The sequence below is a fragment of the Gastrolobium bilobum genome, unplaced genomic scaffold (genome assembly GCF_033153095.1).
Source record: "Gastrolobium bilobum isolate Gb01-03AN ecotype WA unplaced genomic scaffold, APGP_CSIRO_Gbil_v1 utg3862, whole genome shotgun sequence".
In the NCBI taxonomy this organism is placed as follows: domain Eukaryota; kingdom Viridiplantae; phylum Streptophyta; class Magnoliopsida; order Fabales; family Fabaceae; genus Gastrolobium; species Gastrolobium bilobum.
Window position 1 is genome coordinate 299,802 of NW_026898147.1, and position 20,335 is coordinate 320,136.

Consider the following 20,335-nt stretch of genomic DNA (forward strand, 5'->3'; position numbering starts at 1 on the left):
CTGTGAATTTTTAAATCAAAGAAAATATTACTTAACCCTCACTTAAGAATAAGCAACTTGAATTAACCCCATATAGATCAATTAACTAAGTAAAATTGAATAGGTCAGAATATCAAACGTAAATGGTGGACTTGATATAGTTGTAATGGGTCCTTTGTTTTTATGAACAAACCAATAACAGGATAGTAAAAATCAACCTTCTAAAATTGAAGGTGAGAACTTTAAAGGTGGATGGTTGATTTGTTATAGCTATCTATAACATGTCCTTTGTTTTTATGAACAAACAAATAATCGGCAGTAGAAACCAACCTTCTAATAAATAAATTAACATGGTTATATATATATATATATATATATATATATATATATATGAAAATTATACTTTCATGTTATACTCACATAAAAATATGTGACTTTTTATTTAAAAAAATTGATGGACTCCACTTTATTTGTCTCATAACATAAGATAATTTTTTTCTTACGACATAAGAGAAGTAAAACCTATATATATATATATATGTGTGTGTGGGTGAAGCTTTTTACTTTTTTTTTTGGTCTTCATAATATGTGATATGTGTCTAAATTTATGTGTGGTATAAATATTGGGTAAAGACTACCTCGGTTAAGTTGGGTTCTTCATTTAGGGTCAATTTGGATTTTTTTTTCTCCAAAAACAATTTTTTTAGAATAAAAAAGCACTTCTTAGAGAAAGTCTGTTTGGATGCTTGTTTAAAAAAAAAAAATAGAAGTCATAAAAAAAGTCAAAAATTTATTTTTTTAGAAGCTAAGAAAAGCAGAAGTCAAAAGTCAAATATTTTTTTATCAAAAATGAAATATTTTAAAATTTAAATAATTTTAACTTTTGTTAAAAGTACTTCTAAAATAAATAAGGGATAAAAAATATTTTTTTTAATGCAATCCAAAAGAGCTCTTAGTTTTGTAGTTCGCGCTGCATTAGTATTACAAAGGAATAAAACATCACTTATTACACTTTATGATATCAGAATAAAATATTCAATTTTGAAAAATTTAAAAATAATGATCATAACGTTTTGTAACGTTACCAACACATAACCATTTGTTCCCTTCAAAATTATGGCATAATAAAAAGGCCAATAATCATAAGTAGGTTTGACAAAAATTAATAATTCAAGAACAATGGCATGCAATATACACAGAAAATTGGACAACCAAAATTCCCCTAGAAACACTAGTAAAACAATGAAAATGGAAGAAATTCACTGATTTCTCCTTCTCAACATTATGAGCTTTTTAGGATGGAAATAAAGAGAATAGATTCTCTTATATTAAAATTTTATATGATTTGATTATGTGAAATTTTTGTGTCTATATCTTTCTTCATTTATAATAATCAGATTCCACCTAATTAATGCAAAATAAATACAAAAATTTTAGCACAAGAGATTCATTCCCGGAAATGAAAGTATTATACTCAACTCATGCATCATTTTCATCACAAAGACATCAAATCATCAAATATACTGCTATGGCATGAAAAGTATAGAGTAAAAGTAGCAGACTTTAGCTGCTTCAGATAAATGGCTGGTAAACGACACAATAATGCATTTGTAATTGACCGACGACCGAGGATTTAACTGCAATATTGATAAAACTTGAACACTCAAGTGCAAACTCCTATTGACACCAAATCATATGTGAGGGAGGGAATGTGAGAATTCAAAAGAGAGGGTAAGAGAGTGTGTTACTTTGAAGAAGAGACATCAATGGAAGACACCATATCTCGCATAGTTGCTGAGGTGGAGGACCACCGTGGCAACCCAGAGCCACCACCTATCTCCGAACAAACCCTATCGGATCTCCAACTTCTCCTCAATGATTATGATTCAGAAACCTTCGACATTCTCTACTCCAAGAACCTCATCCCTCCCATTGCCTCCGCTATGGACTCATCCCCAACCCCACACTCTCTCCTCGCTTCCAACGTCTTCCTTTCTTTACTCCTCTCCCAAAACGCCCCCGTTTTCACCCTCTTCACCCCACTCTCCTTCCTCTCCTTCCTCCGCTCCCTTCGCCGCTCCTTCAAAAACCGCCCCTCACAGTCCCCAACCGACGATTCCCAAAACCGGAAAAGGAAACGCAGGAACAACGCCCAAAACGACGACTCTGCAAACACCCAACTTGATTTTAGGGTTTTCCTTCCTCTGTTGGAGAAGCTAGTGCAGGTCATGGGTTTGATTCACCTGGACCGTTTCCCCGAGAGTCTTAAATCTCTTGTTCAAACCATTTCAGAGATTCCGGTTTTGGCTCTCGAAATTGGTGGAAACACGGTTCAGTATAGCAAATTGGTGAACCTGTGTTCGCGGGTGCTTAGGGAGGTTCTGAGGCCAGAGCACGGAGAACCTTCTGATACTGCTGCTGAGGTGTTGAAGTCGTTGTCTTCCATTGTTCTCATGCCGAAATCGCAAGCCAGGGCCTTCGCTCTTGGCTTCGTCACGAGCCTGGCACGTGAGTGCGATGGGGTGAAGAAAGCCCTGGTTAATTTTCCGAGGTATTTGGTGAAGAAGGCACCGGAGAGGTCCGAGCCTAGAGCCTTGGCTGTGGACTCCATAATGGAAGTGGTTCGGGTTATGGGGTTCGAGGACCAGGTTGGGTTTGTCAAGTATGTGGTGATGATGGCTCAAGGGAAACCGAACCTTAGGCTTTTAGCTGTTGATCTTATTTTGAATTTGGTGATGTCCTTGAAGGATCCGTTGGGTGTGGATTCAGAGAGTGAGGTGAATGAGCCGTGGGGAAAATGGTGCTTGGAGGTATTGGTGAAGCGTTGTTCTGATGTGAGTGCTGCGGTTCGAGCTCGGGCTTTGTCGAACTTGGCTCAGCTGGTGGGGTTCCTCTCAAGGGATGCTAAGGCTAGTTTGGTTTTGAAAGAGTTTTTGGGGTTTGGTGAGGTTAGTAATGGTGGAAATGTTGAAGGTGGAATAAATGATATGCTGAGGAGAAGGTGTATGGATGATAAGGCAGCTGTGAGGAAGGCTGCTCTTCTTTTGGTTACTAACTTGACTGCTCTTCTTGGGGGTGCAATTGATGAGGTGGTGCTCAAGACAATGGGCATGGCTTGTTCTGATCCACTTATTAGCATGCGGAAAGCAGCAGTTGCAGCTCTTTCGCAGGTAGTTTATTTACTTTTTATAACTTTTTTTTGGCTGTACTATGTTAGTGGTAAACTCTGCCTATGTATGTTTACATATCTTGTCCTAAGCCAGGATGATGAATGAGGGTTACGTCACGTGTAGTGAGTTGGTTGTAAAAGAGAATTGTTTATATGAGATGAATCCATTTGATTATGCTGACCCCAACTAATTTGAGATAAGAGTGATGTTGATGTTGACTATGTTGGTGATAGAGCCAGCAAACTGAGGCAAAATTTAGCAACTTAGAATGAAAATTTAAGTCATGATGATGTAATGGCTTCTTTTTACATGAGAAGCTACATGAGAATCTTTTGTCATGAGAATTGTAGAGTTTGTTTGGGTTTATTGTGTCATTGTTGGCATCTAGTTCCCTGGAAATGGATTTGAATAGAAAGACTATAATGGAGGAAACTTTCTTCTGCACATTGTTGTTCTGTCGGGCAGCTATTATATGCTGCCTTCTTTGCTAACTGGTTGTGCCTTTGGGTTCAGTAGACACAAATGAGTCACATTTTTTATTTTGCATTGCCATATATGGAATCCATTGGGAGAGCATATAACATTTGATATCATTCCACTTTGATTAATTTGTTCAATATGATTAACAATAAATACTCAGACTATATTTTTCTGCCCGAAGTTTGTAATGTTATATAATGTCTTATTGCATTAAAATAATGCTTTGAAATGTTGAATTGGTAGGTGTTTGGGTTTATCAAATTCTTCCAGAGATGATTTGAGGAATTTGGTCTGTTAAAAAAATCATTTCTAAAACCTTTCTAAATCTAGGAATGTTATGAATCTCACGTTTCCCCTAAAAAGTCCTTTTTTTTTCTTGGTTCCTTTTAACTAATACTGATAAGTAATTTATGAAATTTACTTATCATATGTAGGCTTTCAGAACATTCTCTGCTGAAACAGTAATAACTGAGTGGCTACATTCAGTTCCTCGTCTAATAACTGACAATGAATCCAGCATCCAAGAAGAATGTGAGAACATGTTTCAAGAACTTGTTTTGGACCGGATATCCAGGGCTGCATCTGCTACCTCCTCGTGTAGGGAATCTATATCAAATAGAAATATGAAAGGAAAGGATTTAGAAAAAGAGATGGAGATGCTTTTTCCCAAAGGAATTCTGTATCTTTTGAGAGAGATTTGCAATGGGGAGGTGAGCCCTTGGGTGAGGAAAATTTGCACAAACCTGGGCAAAAAGAAACGGATGAATCACAAAATTGTTACCGCGCTTCAGAATATAATCAGGGTGTCTGAGTCTATCTGGCTGAACCATTCCATGCCAATAGAAAAGTGGACTGCCCCACCGGGTGCTTGGTTTCTTTTATCAGAGGTGTCAGCATTCCTTTCAAAAGCAGTGGACTGGGAGTTTCTTCATCATCATTGGCAGCTTCTTGACAAACATGAAGTGGAAGGTGAGTTTAAAAGCCCATTTTTACAAAAAAATGCATCTGAAGAGGAAGAAAGCATAGAATGCAATTCTGTTGCCTGGGCTAGTGACCGAGTTTTCCTCTTACAAACAATCTCTAATGTTTCTGTGGAGCTGCCTCCTGAACCTGCAGCTGATTTGGCTCATAACTTGCTCAAACGGGTTGGAGAATTCAACATGCATTCAACAGAGGTAATTATTACACGTTATTATTGAATTCATTACTGACTCTTAACACTAATGCTTCTTTTGTCATTCTTGAATGTCTATCTGGATGGTGTTAATGTGTGATATTCTACCATAATACCATTGTTAAATTGTTAAGAACCCAACCAACAACAACAGAAAACAGAACTGACATGGATACTTGAATGAAAATAGAGGCTTGTATAACTGATATTAGTCTGAGAAATACAAGGAAATGAAGCATATAAACAGTACAAGGAATGATACAAGGAATATCAGGTAGAACAACAATGGCAGAAAATTACCAGCGAAACAGGAAAAGAAAAGGATAGTGTAGAACAATTGGAGAGGCTCTACTCTCTCCCAAGTCCAAGAAATATCCAAGATGATTCCCACTCTCCCAGCCCTCCACTACTCATTTAGCTTTTCCCTCAATTTCTTCCTAACCGTATTCTGTTTCAGTCACACTTAACCCATATTTGGTGATTCATCCAAATTGCTTTACCTACCTAAATACCCTTAAGGATGGTATCGTATCATAAACATATGATTTTGCTTGTTCTACTTCTACCAGACTCAGAAGTTCATAATGTATTTTCCTGGGTTGCTTCTTTGTCTTGATTATCATCTTTTTGGTAATGTTTTGTAATTTCTTAACACATGAAATATTGAGGTATCAGATCTGTATATCATCCCAATTTCTTATAGACTGAGCTAAAGGTTGCCCTAAAATTAACATTTCTATATGGTCTTTTAAACTGTAAATTTTATTCTTTAAGTTCTATTTTCATGTCGGACATTTTGCTCCATCTAATGCTTAAACAGTTAAACATTCATCTTACCCCCCCCCCCCCCCCACACACACACACAAAAAAAAAAAAACCCCCCCCCCCCTCTACAACAAGGCTCCCCTACTTGTGAAGGTAGGGGTGAAAGTCGATTGGCTGCGGAGAAATATTAGTTCTATGATCATCTTAGTTTCTTAAGCAATCGGCCTAGCAGGCTATACTTAATAATAATAATTGGTATTATTAGATTTGTTATGGATAGTTAATAGAACCATTGATGTTTTTAAAAATGTAAATAGGTAATCAAGATAAAAGATCAACAGGCATCAAATCTGCACAGAAATCAAGAAGGCTAAGTTAAACTGGGAAGTATAGAACAAAACAACAGTAGCCAAGGACATTATACATAAGACTTAAAAAATGTACTGTAATGAATGGCTACTTTTGGTCGATAGGTTGATGCTCATTTAAAAGCACTTAAAACATTGTGCAAGCGGAAAGCTTCAAATCTCCCGGAAGCCGAAGCATTAGTCTTGAGATGGGTACACCAAGTCCTCTCCAGAGGTTCTAAAATAATAGAAAAGTTCATTTCGGAGAATTCACCTCAAAATACAGAAAGAAGCTTCTTCACTCCACCTACAAGTGGGACTAGAAAAGGAAGGAAAGCAGTAGAAATGTCCAAGTCATTGTCGAAAGCAGTTATAGCAATTTATACAATTGGGTCTTTAGTTATTGTCTGCCCATCTGCTGATATGAGCACTGTAGTTCCATTACTGCATACTATCATCACTTCCGGGAACTCTGGTCCCAAATTAAATAAACTACCCGGCCCTGCAACCTCTCTACTACAACAAGCTCCTTCTTTTTATATTCAAGGGTGGCTGGCCATGGGCAAGCTTTGCCTCGCTGATGGGAAGCTTGCAAAGAATTATATCCCACTATTTGTACAGGTTGGTCCTTTGACTTTGACTGTTTATGCCTCATGAGCTGTAATATGTGGTCTTACTTCCTAACTGAAATATATTCTGTTTTGAAATACATTTGCAGGAGCTTGAAAAGAGTGAATCTGCTGCTCTTCGCAACAACATTGTGGTCACGATGGCAGATTTTTGTGTTCGGTACACTGCTCTTGTTGATTGGTAAGCCTTGTAAGAGGTACTGCATTGTAGTGAATTTGAATTTGAAAAGTATAATAATGTAAAGAAAATAATCTAGTCTTATACAAATCGATAAAGAAGTAGTGGCCTGTATGGACAGAGGAGTAACTTTTGCTTTGTGTTGGGGGAGAAGTACATTATTCACATTATGCGGAATAACTAAATTGAAGAAGTTAATATTCTCTTTGCTATTCTAACTTCTTTTTTCATGGAATTTCAGTTACATAACAAAGATCACGAGGTGTCTCTTAGATCCTTGTGAACTTGTGAGAAGGCAAACGTTCATATTGCTCTCCCGATTGTTACAGGTATTTTTTTTTTCTTTGCTTCTATGACTCACCTGTTTCACAGCACGTTCTCAAATATCTCTCTTAAAAGGAGGAGGAGGTTTTGGTGTTGGGGGGGGGGGGGGGGGGGCAGTGGCTGATTTACTAAATCATAATTTTATTTTATCTAGAGGGACTACGTCAAGTGGAGAGGAGTGCTATTTCTTCGGTTCCTTTTGTCACTTGTTGACGAATCAGAGATGATTAGACATTTAGCTGATTTTCTCTTCGGAAATATTTTGAAAGGTTTGAAGCTTTACTTTGATAGAAAACACTTGCAGTTATATAAATTGAATAATATTTTTGTTGTTGGACTTTGACTATTGTCTTTTGGCCAACAGTCAAGGCACCTCTTCTAGCATATAATAGTTTTGTTGAGGCTGTTTTTGTTCTGAATGACTGCCATGCCCATAATGGACATCGTGAGTCCCATGGGTCACGAATGGAAAGCCAACTTTTTTCCATCAGGTAAAGTGGTACAAAATTAGCAATTGGTATGACAGCTATTCAGTTGAGATATTGTGCTTATATCAAGTCTGCATTGTTCTTTGCAGGGGTACTGATGAAACGTCAAGGTCTAAAAGAATGCACATTTATGTTTCTTTGCTAAAACAAATGGCTCCTGAGCATCTTCTAGCAACCTTTGCCAAGTTATGTGCAGAAATTTTAGCTGCAGCTTCTGATGGTATGCTCAATATAGAAGATGCAACTGGACAGTCTGTTCTGCAGGTATTAATCTGTACCAGCAATGCTCACTCAGTTGCCCATATTCCATATATATATATATATATATGCAATTCACAATGCAAGCATATCTGAATATGGAGGGCAAGGGATAAAGCAATGCCTTTACTATTGTCTTATTTCATTCAATTTATGTTCAAATGATAACATTAATTGTGGGATCAGGATGCTTTTCAAATTCTTGGCTGTAAAGAGATACGCATCACATCCACTCGTGCATCGTCATCCGAGTCTGCAGACATAGAAGAAGAAGGGGGAGAAAATGGATCTGCAGCTAGAGGAAAGGCAATAACCCAGGCGATCAAGAAGGGACTTATCCAAAACACAGTCCCAATCTTCATAGAGTTAAAACGTCTATTGGAAACCAAGAATAGTCCCCTCATAGGCTCTCTCATGGAGTGCCTCCGGGTCCTTCTCAAGGACTACAAGAATGAGATCGATGAAATATTGGTTGCTGATAAGCAGCTGCAGAGAGAGCTTATCTATGACATGCATAAATACGAAGCAGCAAAAGCTAAAGCAGTAGTTGCTGAGGTTGTAGCCAAGTCAAAATCAGGTGCTAATCAATCAACTGATGTTTCTAAGAATCTAACCAAGACATACAACAAATTTCCAAGTGGTTCAAAAGTCGCATCAGCAATGGCAGATGCGGCAGCTGCAGCAACAGTTCGTTCTGTGCTCAGGGAAATCAACAAGGGGACTGGGACGCCCCCACTTAGTTCTTTGAAAGTTCCTAAAGTCAAGTCTCGTTCTGGTGTAAGCAATTCTAGACATCTTAAGAGCATTGATGTCATACAATCTGTGAGGAAAATACATTCTTTCGAATCTGATGAAGAAAACTAACATCAAAATGTATTTATAATTTTAGATTTCCGTCCCTTAGGGTGCGCCATTGGAGCCTGAAAGACGGGTCTTTGAAGACAAGTATGGGGCTCCTTGTTCATTGCACGTTGATGTAAAAATAATGACAACTTGACGAGAACTGATTTTTATTTATACACTTTACCTTGAATAAATAAATCCCTAAAAGATTTTGTTAACACTAAATCTCCTCGACATTTGGTTAAGGATGAAAACGTTTCTGTTAATTCAATCGGAGCCTTACTAAACCAGTTAATTTAGGCGCAAGTTAGTCATTTTTGGTGCTCACATTCGCGAGGATAAACCTAGAAAATTAAGTACTAATTTGTTGCAAGCGTGGCTCATTCACTGGTTCATGGTTCCAGTGCTGCATTTAACTTGCAAAACCAAAGAGCAATCATGATTTACAACGAAACTGCAGGCCAAAATTGCAAACCGTTAACAAATTCATCAGTCCATCATGATTCACACTAAACAGGAACTTAAAACAATTCATCATTTACACAAAATCAATCCATAAACCGAACTAATAAACCACAAGAACTATGGCAGAATGTGTAATAGGTAATGTATGAATCCATTAAACCAACACACCCTACATTTAACTTGTGAATCCACTAAACCTGCAACATAAACCATGCGTAGACCAATCATAAACCAACACCAAAACCAAACCAATCAGCACAAAAACAAAGTTCTTAAACAACTCAACACTAGAACAGGATTTAGCCATTACAAACCAATTAGCCACAAACAGTCACACAAGCATATAATAGGATCAAGAATAAACCAATAACCAGGATAAGAATTGCATAAATAAACATCAATTGGACTCATTCACAATCTTTTTCCTACTCAAATACAATTGGTTTCCAAATAAATCAAGCATTCTAAAAAGTAAAAATTACACTCAACTTCACGAAACACTTGCTCTCAAAAAACATACATGGATCAACCCCAAAAATATCCTTTTAAGCAAAATCACATTTAGTTTTTACAACTTTGCTTGAGTTTAACAGAAAATTACACAGAAGCCACCTATCGCCATCATGAATTTATACAATATAATCACAGCCTTTCCATCACTGAATTTCTTTTTTTGTGTCCATTTGCAACTTTGAGATGATGCCTTTTCTTTTCCTCTCCAAGCTACATCAGGATTAGCTGACTCTATGGTCAATACAGGGTGCCCACATCAAACCACATTTAAATGGGGTAATCAATACAAGGCTAACTCAAAATATATATACCCACAAATAACCCTTACACTGACAAAATCAAGCAACACAACCAGAAAACCAACCCATACACAAAGAAACACTCGGCCATTAATTAATAGTCCCTAACTCATTTCAGCAAGTGACACGGGTACCACGAAGTTATATTGTGTAACACGATAGCCCCATAATCATATCCACAATCAGTAAAAACTTCAAAATAAATAAATTATTAGCTATGGTTGTGTGACCAAACCAAAGTACCAAACCGATGCTTCATCGTTTATTTGCTTCAACAGAAAACTTCACATCTCGAACGATAATCAAATGTTAAGAAGTTTAGTGTTAACAAAATTATTTGTAAAACTTATACATCTCACGAGAGTAAATTACAGTTTCTCCTAGATTTTTTAGGATAACAATAACAATAATCATTATTATCGAGGTCATGCACATATTCTTTTTTTAACTGATCCTAATTACCTCTTTGAGACGAATCAGAACCTCCGGTATTCTTACGGGTTCGACTCTTTGAGCTGCCCATGAGACTAATCCAGAGTTCGGGTGCGAGTCCAAAGATTACGGTAGGTATGCCCCTCCCCAGATAGTGTTGGTAGGATTCGAACCAAAATCCTCTCCCACCACTCAATCCCCGTGTTACCAACTGAGAGAATAAATCTTTGGTACTACTGCTCTACCAAGATTCAGTATATCTCATCAATGAGAGCAATACACATGTAATAAATATTTATTCCAAGTGAGAAAAAATATAAAATTAGTTGACATGTAATATTTTTGTTGGTGGAATGCACGTAACAAAGATTTATTCCAAGTGAGCCACCACACTTAAAAGAGATATTTAGTTGGAGGTGTAAATTATAAATATAAGTTCATTCCAGTAGTAAAATAGGCCGAAAATATTTTTTTATTCAAAGAAAATAAAAATTAATTTCAAAGGCTTTATTAAGGAGCAAGAGCATTTTTCTACACCGAACACACTGTTCTGGAATTGAAATTTAGTAGACGAGAGCTCTTGGTGATAATCATCATCATCTTCTGCCCTAATTTCATTCCTTCTAATAAATTCATAGATATAGCATAGCAATTCTTCTATTCATTCTCCCTTTTTGTGTGTGTGTGTGTGTGTTCTGATTAGGTTTCTCAGTTCTGAGGTTCAGTCAAATTTATCATGTGCTGCTGGAGTCAGATTTTGAGTTAGGGTTTTTCGCGTCGTTTTTTGTGCTATGGAGGGTAACAAGGACGAAGCATTGAGGTGCGTTCGCATCGCCGAGGAGGCGATTGCATCGGGGAACAAAGACCGCGCGCTCAAATTCATCAAAATCGCTCAGCGCCTAAACCACGATTTGCCGGTCGATGCGTTGCTGAACATGTGTGAACGCCTTGATTCTCAATCCTCCGCGTCTTCCTCCGCCGCAGCCGGCGGCGGCGTAGGCGGAGCCAAGACGTCGAACGGTCCGACGAGAAGTGAGGAGGGTTTGAATGGGGAGAGGAGTTACACGGAGGAGAATGTTCAGTTAATTAGGGAGATTAAGGGTAAGAGCGATTACTATGCCATTCTGGGATTGGAGAAGAGTTGTTCCGTTGAAGAGATTAGGAAGGCGTATAGGAAACTTTCGTTGAAGGTTCATCCTGATAAGAACAAGGCCCCAGGTTCCGAAGAGGCGTTTAAGAAGGTGTCAAAGGCTTTCAAGTGTTTGAGTGATGATGGTTCGAGGAGGCAGTATGATCAGACAGGACTAGTTGATGAATTTGAATACAACCAGCAATACAATGTTAGGCGCAGAAGGAGAAGGACAACAACAACTGCACGTGATTTTTTTGATGATGAGTTTGATCCTGATGAGATATTTAGGGCATTCTTTGGTCAATCGGAAGTTTTTGGTAGAACTAATGTTTATAGGGCTAGAGGGATGGGTAGTAGTCACCAGAGGCAAGAGTTTCATGGTGGTGGTGGAGGAGGGCATAATATTATGCTGCTGGTTCAACTTTTGCCCTTCTTGATTATTATTCTGCTTGCTTACTTGCCCTTTTCTGAACCTGATTACTCTTTGCAAAAGAATTACACTTACCAGATTCCAAAGACAACTGAGGACTATGGGGTTCAGTTTTTCGTTAAATCTCACGCGTTTGATGCTAACTATCCGCAGGGAAGTTCTGCTCGTGCAGCTGTTGAGGACAATGTCATAAAGGATTATAAGAATATGCTTCGTCGCTATTGTCAAGTAGAGATTCAGAGACGAAGTTGGAATAGGAATCTGCCTACTCCTCACTGTGAAAAGCTTCAAAATTTTGGAGTAGCCTGAAGGTAACTCTTGCCTGTTCTCTTTATTCGCTGAAGGATATGTATCGTTCAAGCAGTTTTCTGCTGTTGGATTTGATTTAGTTTTTTTAATTGAATGAAATACGTCTCCTTTTATTTTCACTGCTTTTTAAGTTATTATTATTAGGTTGAACTTAAAGCTGTTTTCATACAACCTTTCTCTCATGTTAGATTACTGCTTGAAAAACTAATTAGCAGTGTGAGGGAAGTTTTCTAAGGATAAGATAAGAGAGTTTGCCTCGGTGCTTCCTGTTCCATGCTTCCCAGGTATGTTTTACACTGATTCTGGGGATGTGATGGACTTTTTTTTACTTGTTGACATGACAAAACTCTAATTAGGTTATCCCAGTGAAAGTGGTCATAAAATTTAGCTCTAAAGAGTGAAGTTCAGATTTTGTTAAGGTGCATTGTTCAAATGAGATTTTATGTTCACATATATGTCTGCAACTAGCCAACTATGGTATGTTCTTCATTTGGGTCTAGTTTGTTTATTCAAAAATTAGATAACAAGATTAATGTCTTGCTCCTCTAGTTTGCTTTCTGTTAGAATATTAGGAACTCTTCTGGTATGTTTGGATGGAGGAGTTAGGTGGGGAAGGGAGAGGAGACATTATGCTTATTTGAGGATTTTTTAAAATGGGAGTAATGAAATTAGAGATTATTATGTAACCTTCCAATCATTCCTTATTCATTTTTATGAGCATTTTATAATTCTCTGAATGTAGGAATGAAAATCATCCCTCCCCACCCTTCCCCTCCTAACTCCTCTGTCCGAACATACCATTAGTGTTTTTAGGGGTCTTATGTTAGTAGTTCAATTTCCCAGGTTTGGTTGTACTATACTCACACTTGACCTAGAATAGAAGCATAAATTGGTGTTATTGGTTTGTATCTAATACATTATACACACAAGTTCTTTCAAACATACTTTGTTTCAACATTGTGTCAAAGCAACACCATCCTTCATGAGCTAATCCTGTTCCTTTTCTGCTATCAGGTTCCCAGAAACCTAGAGCCTTTGTCCCATGTGTCCATGTCTGATGTCTCTCCTTTTTGTTGGCTTTGCACAACATTAGTCACTTTTTCACACTTTCAATCTTCCAGCATGTTCTTCCTCTCCGCATGGCTTCCATCTCTGGTTCTCCACCTTCCTGGTTGGTCTCCAATCAACACATTGGCTCCATCAATGGAATCAAAGGGTAGCAATCTGTCAGCAAAGAATTCTCAGCAGAAAAATCTCAGCCATGGGCCTCCCATGTTCTGGTGGCCTTATGGCTCTGGCATATGGAGGAGCATTAACTTCTCTCTTCACGGGCTATCAACAAACGTCTTACCTCAATGTTTGGGGCTAGTCCCTAGCCTCAGTTTCCAGTTTCAGCCACGCCATCCCATATCCCACTGCTTGCTTGTGTCTCCACCAAGGTTGTTAGTATCGCACGATACGCGATACGTATCGTGCGATACGATACGATACACCAGAAAAACGATCCCAATCGCATCCCTGAATCGTTTATGGTCAGAATCGGAACAAAGAATCGTTTAAATCGTACGATCCAGTTGCGAATCGTGAATCGCTACAAATTTGCGATTCAGGTTTAAAAAAAAAAAAAACAACGGTCGCTGAAGTTGAAAAGATTAAAAACGTAATCTGAAGAGTTGTTTTGCTTCAGAAAAATTTGGGATTTAAAATCCCATTTGAATCTCATATAATAACAAACAACAAAACTGAGAAAGAACAAAAAGGAAAACAAAACAAAAAACAGAGAGGATGAGAGTTTTTATATAGAAGATCAAGAAGAGGCTTTGAAGGTTCTTGAAGGTGGGAGACTCCTCGTTGCAGAGAGTTGAAATCGGAGAAGAAGCGCAGTTGGAGACTCCTCGTTGCAGAGCCAGAGAGTTGAAGGCCGAAGGCTGAAAACGGAGAGTAGAGTACGATATTCTTTTAAAACTCTTCGGTCTGCACTATTTCAGCTTCTCATCTATAAGAATTTCAGCTTTTCACTATTTCAGCTTTTAAAACTCTTCGGTCTTTCAAATATATTAAAATATTACAAAATATCTCTGGGCAGCTGTCGTGTTGTGGCTGTGGGTATGGTAATGAGTCATGTAAATCAGTAAATGTGTAATACATGTCTCTCAGAAGAAGCTTTTTAGAATATTAAAAATCTAAGCTTTAGTGGTGTCTTGTCAACTTTGGGTAATGGGTATATTGGTATTTGGGTTTTTTTTTAATTTGGATTTATATTATATTATACATTTTTTAGTTATTTTTTAGTTGTTTCTGAATCTTACGATTCGATACGATTCACGATTCACGATACTAAAAAACAGCCGAACGATTCACGATACGAATTGCGATTCAACAACCTTGGTCTCCACCACAATTGCCCTGTTTGGCTTTGTTCCTTTTTTCTGTTTGGCCTTGTTTGTACGTGCGTTCTCTTCTCTTGTCTTTGTTTGGCTGTTTTTGTCTGTTTGGCTGCTGTATGGCTTATTAGGGCTGTTTCGTTCCTAGTTATACATCTTTGCTGTGTTCTTGGCCTCATTTGGTTGTTTGTTGTATTCTCTTCTAGCTGGAAGCTGTTATCAAGTTGATTTGAGTTGTTTCAACCCAATTCAAGCCAGCTTTGATTTTTATCATTCTACCAGTCTGCTACTCATTTGGCTATGCATCATTTCAGCCATCTATTGCTCTTCTTGTTGGGCATCATTACAGCCATCATTTTGCTGTGTTGCCTCTCCAGTATTGCTTGAATTGCTTCATTTTGCTGTGTTAACTCTCCAGCTACATGGTTTATTGCACCCGTTATATCAACATGTGTTTTTTTGGTTACAAGCTGTGAGCTTAGTAAGCTTCAGGTTTAGACCTTGACAATAGTGTCAGAATATTTGGACTCTTACTGTTTTTTTGTCTTATGTTAATATGCTTATTGAGCTAGGTTTTTACAAGTTGTAGCACACTAGTAACCTAGATTGGTATATAGATGTTAGTGGTTGTATCTAATGCATATTTTCTCTCAAAATGTCTTTACTTTCCTTCTGTTTCCTCACTCTTTAGTAATGCTTTATTTGGTGTCAAGTAGAACGGAAAAGAAAGGAAGTACTGAAATGGAAATGAAAAGAAAAGGGAATAGTTTTGATACTTCTTTCAGGCTTGTTTGGTTTGATACTATGCAAAATAAAGTGGTTCAAACATTTTTTATTAGATAAACGAATAAAATTGATAATTTATTATTTGACATTAATTCTCCTTTACAGTTTGGTACTTCTGTTAATATGTTGATATATGTTTAAATAGTGATGATATTTATGATAACACTAAAGGGTTAAATAGGAATAAGAGAGTGGCTGCTACTGGAAGACAAAATTCTTCCATCCATGGCAGCACGCTTTGCAAATTTATGGATCCCCACAGTCCAGTTCAAATTCGTAGGTTGCATCCTTTCCCTTCTCCCCTAATCACTGATACCAAAAACCCTAAAACCACATCATCCCCTTTTCCCTTTCTGCAAAATTGTATGATCCATGTTTTGCCCTTTCCGTTTGAGCTTTCCTTAATCTTATTTTCTCCCCAAGTTTGTTAAGTTGTCATTCCAAGTCTAATCTGTAATTGTCTTGTGCTTTCTTTAAAGATTTATTTATGGTTCCTTTACTTACCATGCCAATTGCGAAATCTCAACCCTGTCCCCACTCAACAAAAGTAAAAAGATTAAATAAGAATCCTTTTTAAAATAAAAATAAAAATATGTATTTAGAAGAGAGTTTTTGATGCATGTTTAAGTATCACTTGTATTTTTTTAGCACTTTGTGCTGCACTTTTTCTCAGTTCTTTTTCTAATCTTCCCTTGTATTTAAGCATTTGAATTTAGAATTATGTTACCTTTCCTATTTTCTCTCTTTTGGCATGCATTGATGTAGTCATATGCCAGTGTGTAGCAAAAGTGACTAATTGGATTATTTTTTACTTGACTTGAGGAAGTCTTGTATCAGGTGCTGAGCTTTTGTGCACATTCTATTCTTCAGGATATCTGGTACATCTGTAGGAGTAGCTCTTGTTACAAGCTGTATTCTGAGTAGCTGCCAGTCAACTACCGTGCTGATCTTGCTCTGAGAAGTTTTTGGTAAATATGCTTAAAAATGTGTTTCTTATTGTTGGAGGAATATTCGGATGGGATTATCTTTTTGTTGTACACGATTACTATGATGCAGAACATGGCAGCAAATAATTACGCAAGTCATAAGTATGAGTAGTGAGGCCCTTGAATACAAGCCCATGAACCGACTTTGGTAAAATACTTGACGGTAACAACTTATATAAAGTTGAAGTTTGCATATTACGTGATAAAAAAAGTTTGTGAAAGAATGCTATTGCTTCATTTAAGTGAATGAAAGATTCCATCAGTTGAGGAAGCCATGTAATCATCATATTGAATTTGATTTTTGATGTCGGTTTGTGAATTTTCCTTTTCGCCGGGTAGGAGTATGACTTTGCGTGTGATTGGTGATTAAATTTTGGTCTCTGTTGACACGTCATTCCACTGATCAAAAACTGCCAGAATTTTAGTAATGCTAATGCTTACTCATACAGTTTCAGTCACCTGTAGTGCCCTTTCTAAATATCTTTTCAATATACGAAATTTTTGAATGATTGGGATGTGAGAAATACGATGGCCTTTGATTTTATTCCCCTCTACCCTTTCCCCCCATCCTTTCTTAAGTTTCATTAGGCATTGTTTGTTAGGAGGGATTTGAGAAGAAATGAAAAGAAAAGTACAAAGTAATTGGACCTGGGATGAGTTCAAATACATTGCACGTTAATTTCAAATCCTTTCAACATTTACTTTTCTAAATTCCTACCTTACCAAACTTTCATACCCTCTTCAGACCGAAGCGGCTCATTAGTTGGTGAATTTTGTATGCTTGGCATGCGTGTGGATGATGCTTAAACATAGTGTTTACATTTTGGAGTTTAGTTTTGACTGTTTCTAGTTAGACTAAGACCTTATTTTACCTGGCGTTCCCTTGATCCTTAGTTGCTTGTGGCTAGGTTGACAGTTGAAACTCTTGTTTAAGTTCTGATCCTTTTTTTTTTTTTTTTTTTTATTTTAATTTAGTTACAATACCTGATGTGGGAAGGGTGAGGGTATGCTAAAGTGGATGGCAAAGCAGCTTTAATGGGATTTGATCCGGGTATTAAGCTGTTCTCAAAGGTATTTAGTGGACTCGTCAAATCCACGTTTTTTTATACTAGAAATTCTGAGCTGTAACGAACTACTCAAATCCTAATTATATTACTGGAAATTCACTTAATTTGTTGAACATTTTGCAATAAAGATGAATGCTAACACATTTTCTTTTCAACGCTTTTTTTTTTTTATTAGAGAAAGAAATCTCACGGGACTTAAATGAGATAGGGGTGACAAAACGGGTCGGCCCGATTGACCCACCAAAAGTGGGTTGTCCCGCCCTGCCCCGTCCTGTCTCTTGAATTTGGGTTGAAAACCCCAACCCGCGCCGGCCCGTTTTATGACGGGTTGGCGAGTCAACCCGCTTAAAAAATAAAAAATAATTAAAAATAAAAATAAATTATATTTTATTAATATTATAATATTACTTATTTTCATATCACATTCTCCTTAGTTTTTTTTTAATCTTAAGTTTAAATGTATGCTAATATTTAGTCAGATATTCTTTACAAACTTGTTTTTATCTCTATACATAAATTACCTTTGTCATAAATAAAGTTTTTTTTCTATATTTTTTTTAGAGAGTACTAAGATAACAAAAAATTGGATATCACAAAAGCTTAAAAACAAATAAAACACTACCTAATAGTAAAAAACATAAAAATCTTTTTAACCCGACGGGCCAACCCGCCCCGACTCGCCGCCAACTCATTTTGACCCACAATCCGACGAGGCGGGTTGGTAGATTGAAATATGTAACCCAACCCGCCCCGTTTTGACAGGTTGACGGGTTGACCCGTCGGGTTCAACTCATATTGTCACCTCTAATATGAGACCAATTTTCTATAGGTGTAATTTACATGAAATTTTATCTCTTAATAAAATGAGTGTTGAAAAACAGCATTAAAGAGTTTGGGAAAATATTTAATATGATCCAGGTTCATCTATGATTCAGTGGTCCAAATCAATTAAAAATAAGTATTTTTTGACTTGCTTACATGGAGGAGAGAGAAATTTTGTTTTTTTCTCCAAGTGGCAGCTCTTCAATGGAAGGAGTAGGTGTGCCAGAACTACTATAAATACTCCGAGAGTTTGGGTCTATTTGATTTGTGTTTTACAAAACAAAGTTTTAAAAACAAGTTCTGATTTTGGTTTTAAAAACAGAATTGGGAGAAGGAGCGTTTGCCAATGGAATTTTTTTTTTATCCGATAATCACGATTTTCTGAATTATGATGGGAAAATGCGATAATGTTACCAAAAATTATTTGGTAGATCAAAATATTTCTGAAAATATTGGATTAATTTTTCTGATATTATATTTAATTGATTGTAAAATATTGCTGGAAATGTGGGATGATTTTACAAAACTACCCTTTATGTTCTTCTTCTCCTCTCAGCTTTTCACAAAATCTCTCCCTCGATTTCATTCCCACTATGTACCAGAGATTGCCAATGGTAACATAATATAATAGTAGGCAACTAACATAATAAAAATCAGAGATTGAGTTAGCTGAAGCTCATAAAAAAATGGTCGGTTGATCTTTCCTTATCCTTATCCTTATCTTTCACTACTAACATAGTTGAGTTTAGATACTCAAATTTAAAAATACTGATTAAATTAGAATAATTCTTTACCAATTCATCTATGTGCTTAGTGGTATAAGTTTTAAATTTTAAAAAATTGGATAAATTTGCAGTTTGATAATATTAGTGACCGACGAACTTTTGGGGGCCCGGGTCAATGTATGAATATGGTATGGAACACAGTTCCTTTAAAGTGTTATTCCAATGGGTTTTATTAATCTCCTTCCACATAAGATAGTTATCTTATGTGGTAGAGAGAAAATGGGTGGGTCCCACCATTACAAGAAAAAAGAAAAAGAAGAAAAAAGTGGAGTGCGAAAGAGAGAAAATGAGATAAGTTACCTCATGTAAAAGGAGAGTAATATTTCCCTATTCCAATATATGAATGGCGTTCTTCACTTCCCAACCGCCAAGTCCTTTTCACTACAGCCTCGTATTGGAAATAGATGTCACCATATAATACAAAATTACAAATATAAAATACCTTTTCACCCCAACAAAAGAAGATGTTTGAATCTATGGTAATCCTAAAATCTTATCTGAAAACAATATCTTAGTTCCGATTATCAAAATAACGTTTCCATGAATAATCAATTTGAAGACTCTGATCTTGTAGCGAAGCCATTTTAAGTTTTTAACACAAACATCACATAAAGGCATTTTTTTTCTTATATTATTCATAACTTTTTTTTATATAAATGTAATAGCTCATTCAAACAGCAACTAAATAAGTATAATAAATGGTATAATATTAGCAAAAAGAAAAAGAAAAAGAAAAAGTTGTATAAATACTTAGGAAAAAATATATCTAATGTTATTTTAGACAACTTAATTTAATGTTTATCAAAAAAATATTATTTTAAGATTAAAAAATTAAAATAATAATACAGAAGGTATTATTGATCAAAATGGTCCAGCTCATGATGAAACTCGTTCTGACAGGTCAACATACTATCTGTGGTGCCACGAGCGCACAGTTGTAAAAAAATCAAGGATATGGCAGTTCCAGCTTGGATAGAGATCTCATCCTAATACATCCAAGTTCTAAATTGACATAACAACTACTAATGTTTGCTCATGATTAAGATACGGCATTAATTTTTTATTTAATTTAAAGTATATCTTGATTTTAATTTATTAAGTTTTTAAAGATAAATATAACCTTATTTGTTCATATAAATTAAAAGAAAACATTTTCACATGTTGCATGAGAATTCAGTTGTGACTTTTCGATTTACGTGCAAAGCTTTTCTTTTTCTTCTCTTTTTTTAATAAATATGAGACCCACCACTAGTTGAGTCACAACATGAGAATTCAATTCTCATGCAACAT

The 20,335-nt window shown here is 36.5% G+C and overlaps 2 protein-coding genes across 13 annotated transcripts; both read left to right on the top strand.

Annotated features, from left to right (window-relative positions):
- Positions 1 to 1,745: 1,745 nt before the first annotated feature.
- Positions 1,746 to 8,656, top strand: LOC133313254 (uncharacterized). The gene is made up of 9 exons (XM_061514604.1): positions 1,746 to 3,149; positions 4,064 to 4,804; positions 6,042 to 6,536; positions 6,634 to 6,725; positions 6,964 to 7,051; positions 7,201 to 7,315; positions 7,411 to 7,537; positions 7,624 to 7,798; positions 7,979 to 8,656. Exons 1-9 carry the CDS (start codon positions 1,746 to 1,748, stop codon positions 8,654 to 8,656), a joined length of 3,915 nt encoding a protein of 1,304 aa, XP_061370588.1.
- A 2,238-nt stretch (positions 8,657 to 10,894) lies between these two features.
- Positions 10,895 to 17,501, top strand: LOC133313232 (chaperone protein dnaJ 49). 12 transcript variants are annotated; one of them, XM_061514572.1, is made up of 3 exons: positions 10,895 to 10,927; positions 11,048 to 12,217; positions 16,212 to 17,316. In XM_061514572.1, the coding sequence occupies exon 2, from the start codon at positions 11,136 to 11,138 to the stop codon at positions 12,213 to 12,215; it is 1,080 nt and encodes a 359-aa protein (XP_061370556.1). In that variant the 5' UTR covers positions 10,895 to 10,927; positions 11,048 to 11,135; the 3' UTR covers positions 12,216 to 12,217; positions 16,212 to 17,316. The 12 variants fall into 12 exon arrangements, 5 of the variants coding, with proteins under 5 accessions (XP_061370556.1, XP_061370555.1, XP_061370557.1 ...); XR_009751794.1 differs by adding an exon at positions 17,347 to 17,501 and having other exon boundaries at positions 10,902 to 12,217; positions 16,212 to 16,519; XR_009751798.1 differs by adding an exon at positions 17,347 to 17,501 and having other exon boundaries at positions 10,902 to 12,217; positions 16,212 to 16,353.
- Positions 17,502 to 20,335: the final 2,834 nt, after the last annotated feature.

What these genes read in the sequence shown, in the direction of transcription:
- LOC133313232 (XM_061514572.1), top strand. Translation starts at nt 11,136, where the DNA reads ATGGAGGGTAACAAGGACGAAGCATTGAGGTGCGTTCGCATCGCCGAG.
- LOC133313254 (XM_061514604.1), top strand. Translation starts at nt 1,746, where the DNA reads ATGGAAGACACCATATCTCGCATAGTTGCTGAGGTGGAGGACCACCGT. An exon ending in TCAACATGCATTCAACAGAG is followed by an intron (nt 4,805 to 6,041) that starts GTAATTATTACA and finishes TTTGGTCGATAG; the next exon opens with GTTGATGCTCATTTAAAAGC. An exon ending in CTTCGGAAATATTTTGAAAG is followed by an intron (nt 7,316 to 7,410) that starts GTTTGAAGCTTT and finishes TTTGGCCAACAG; the next exon opens with TCAAGGCACCTCTTCTAGCA.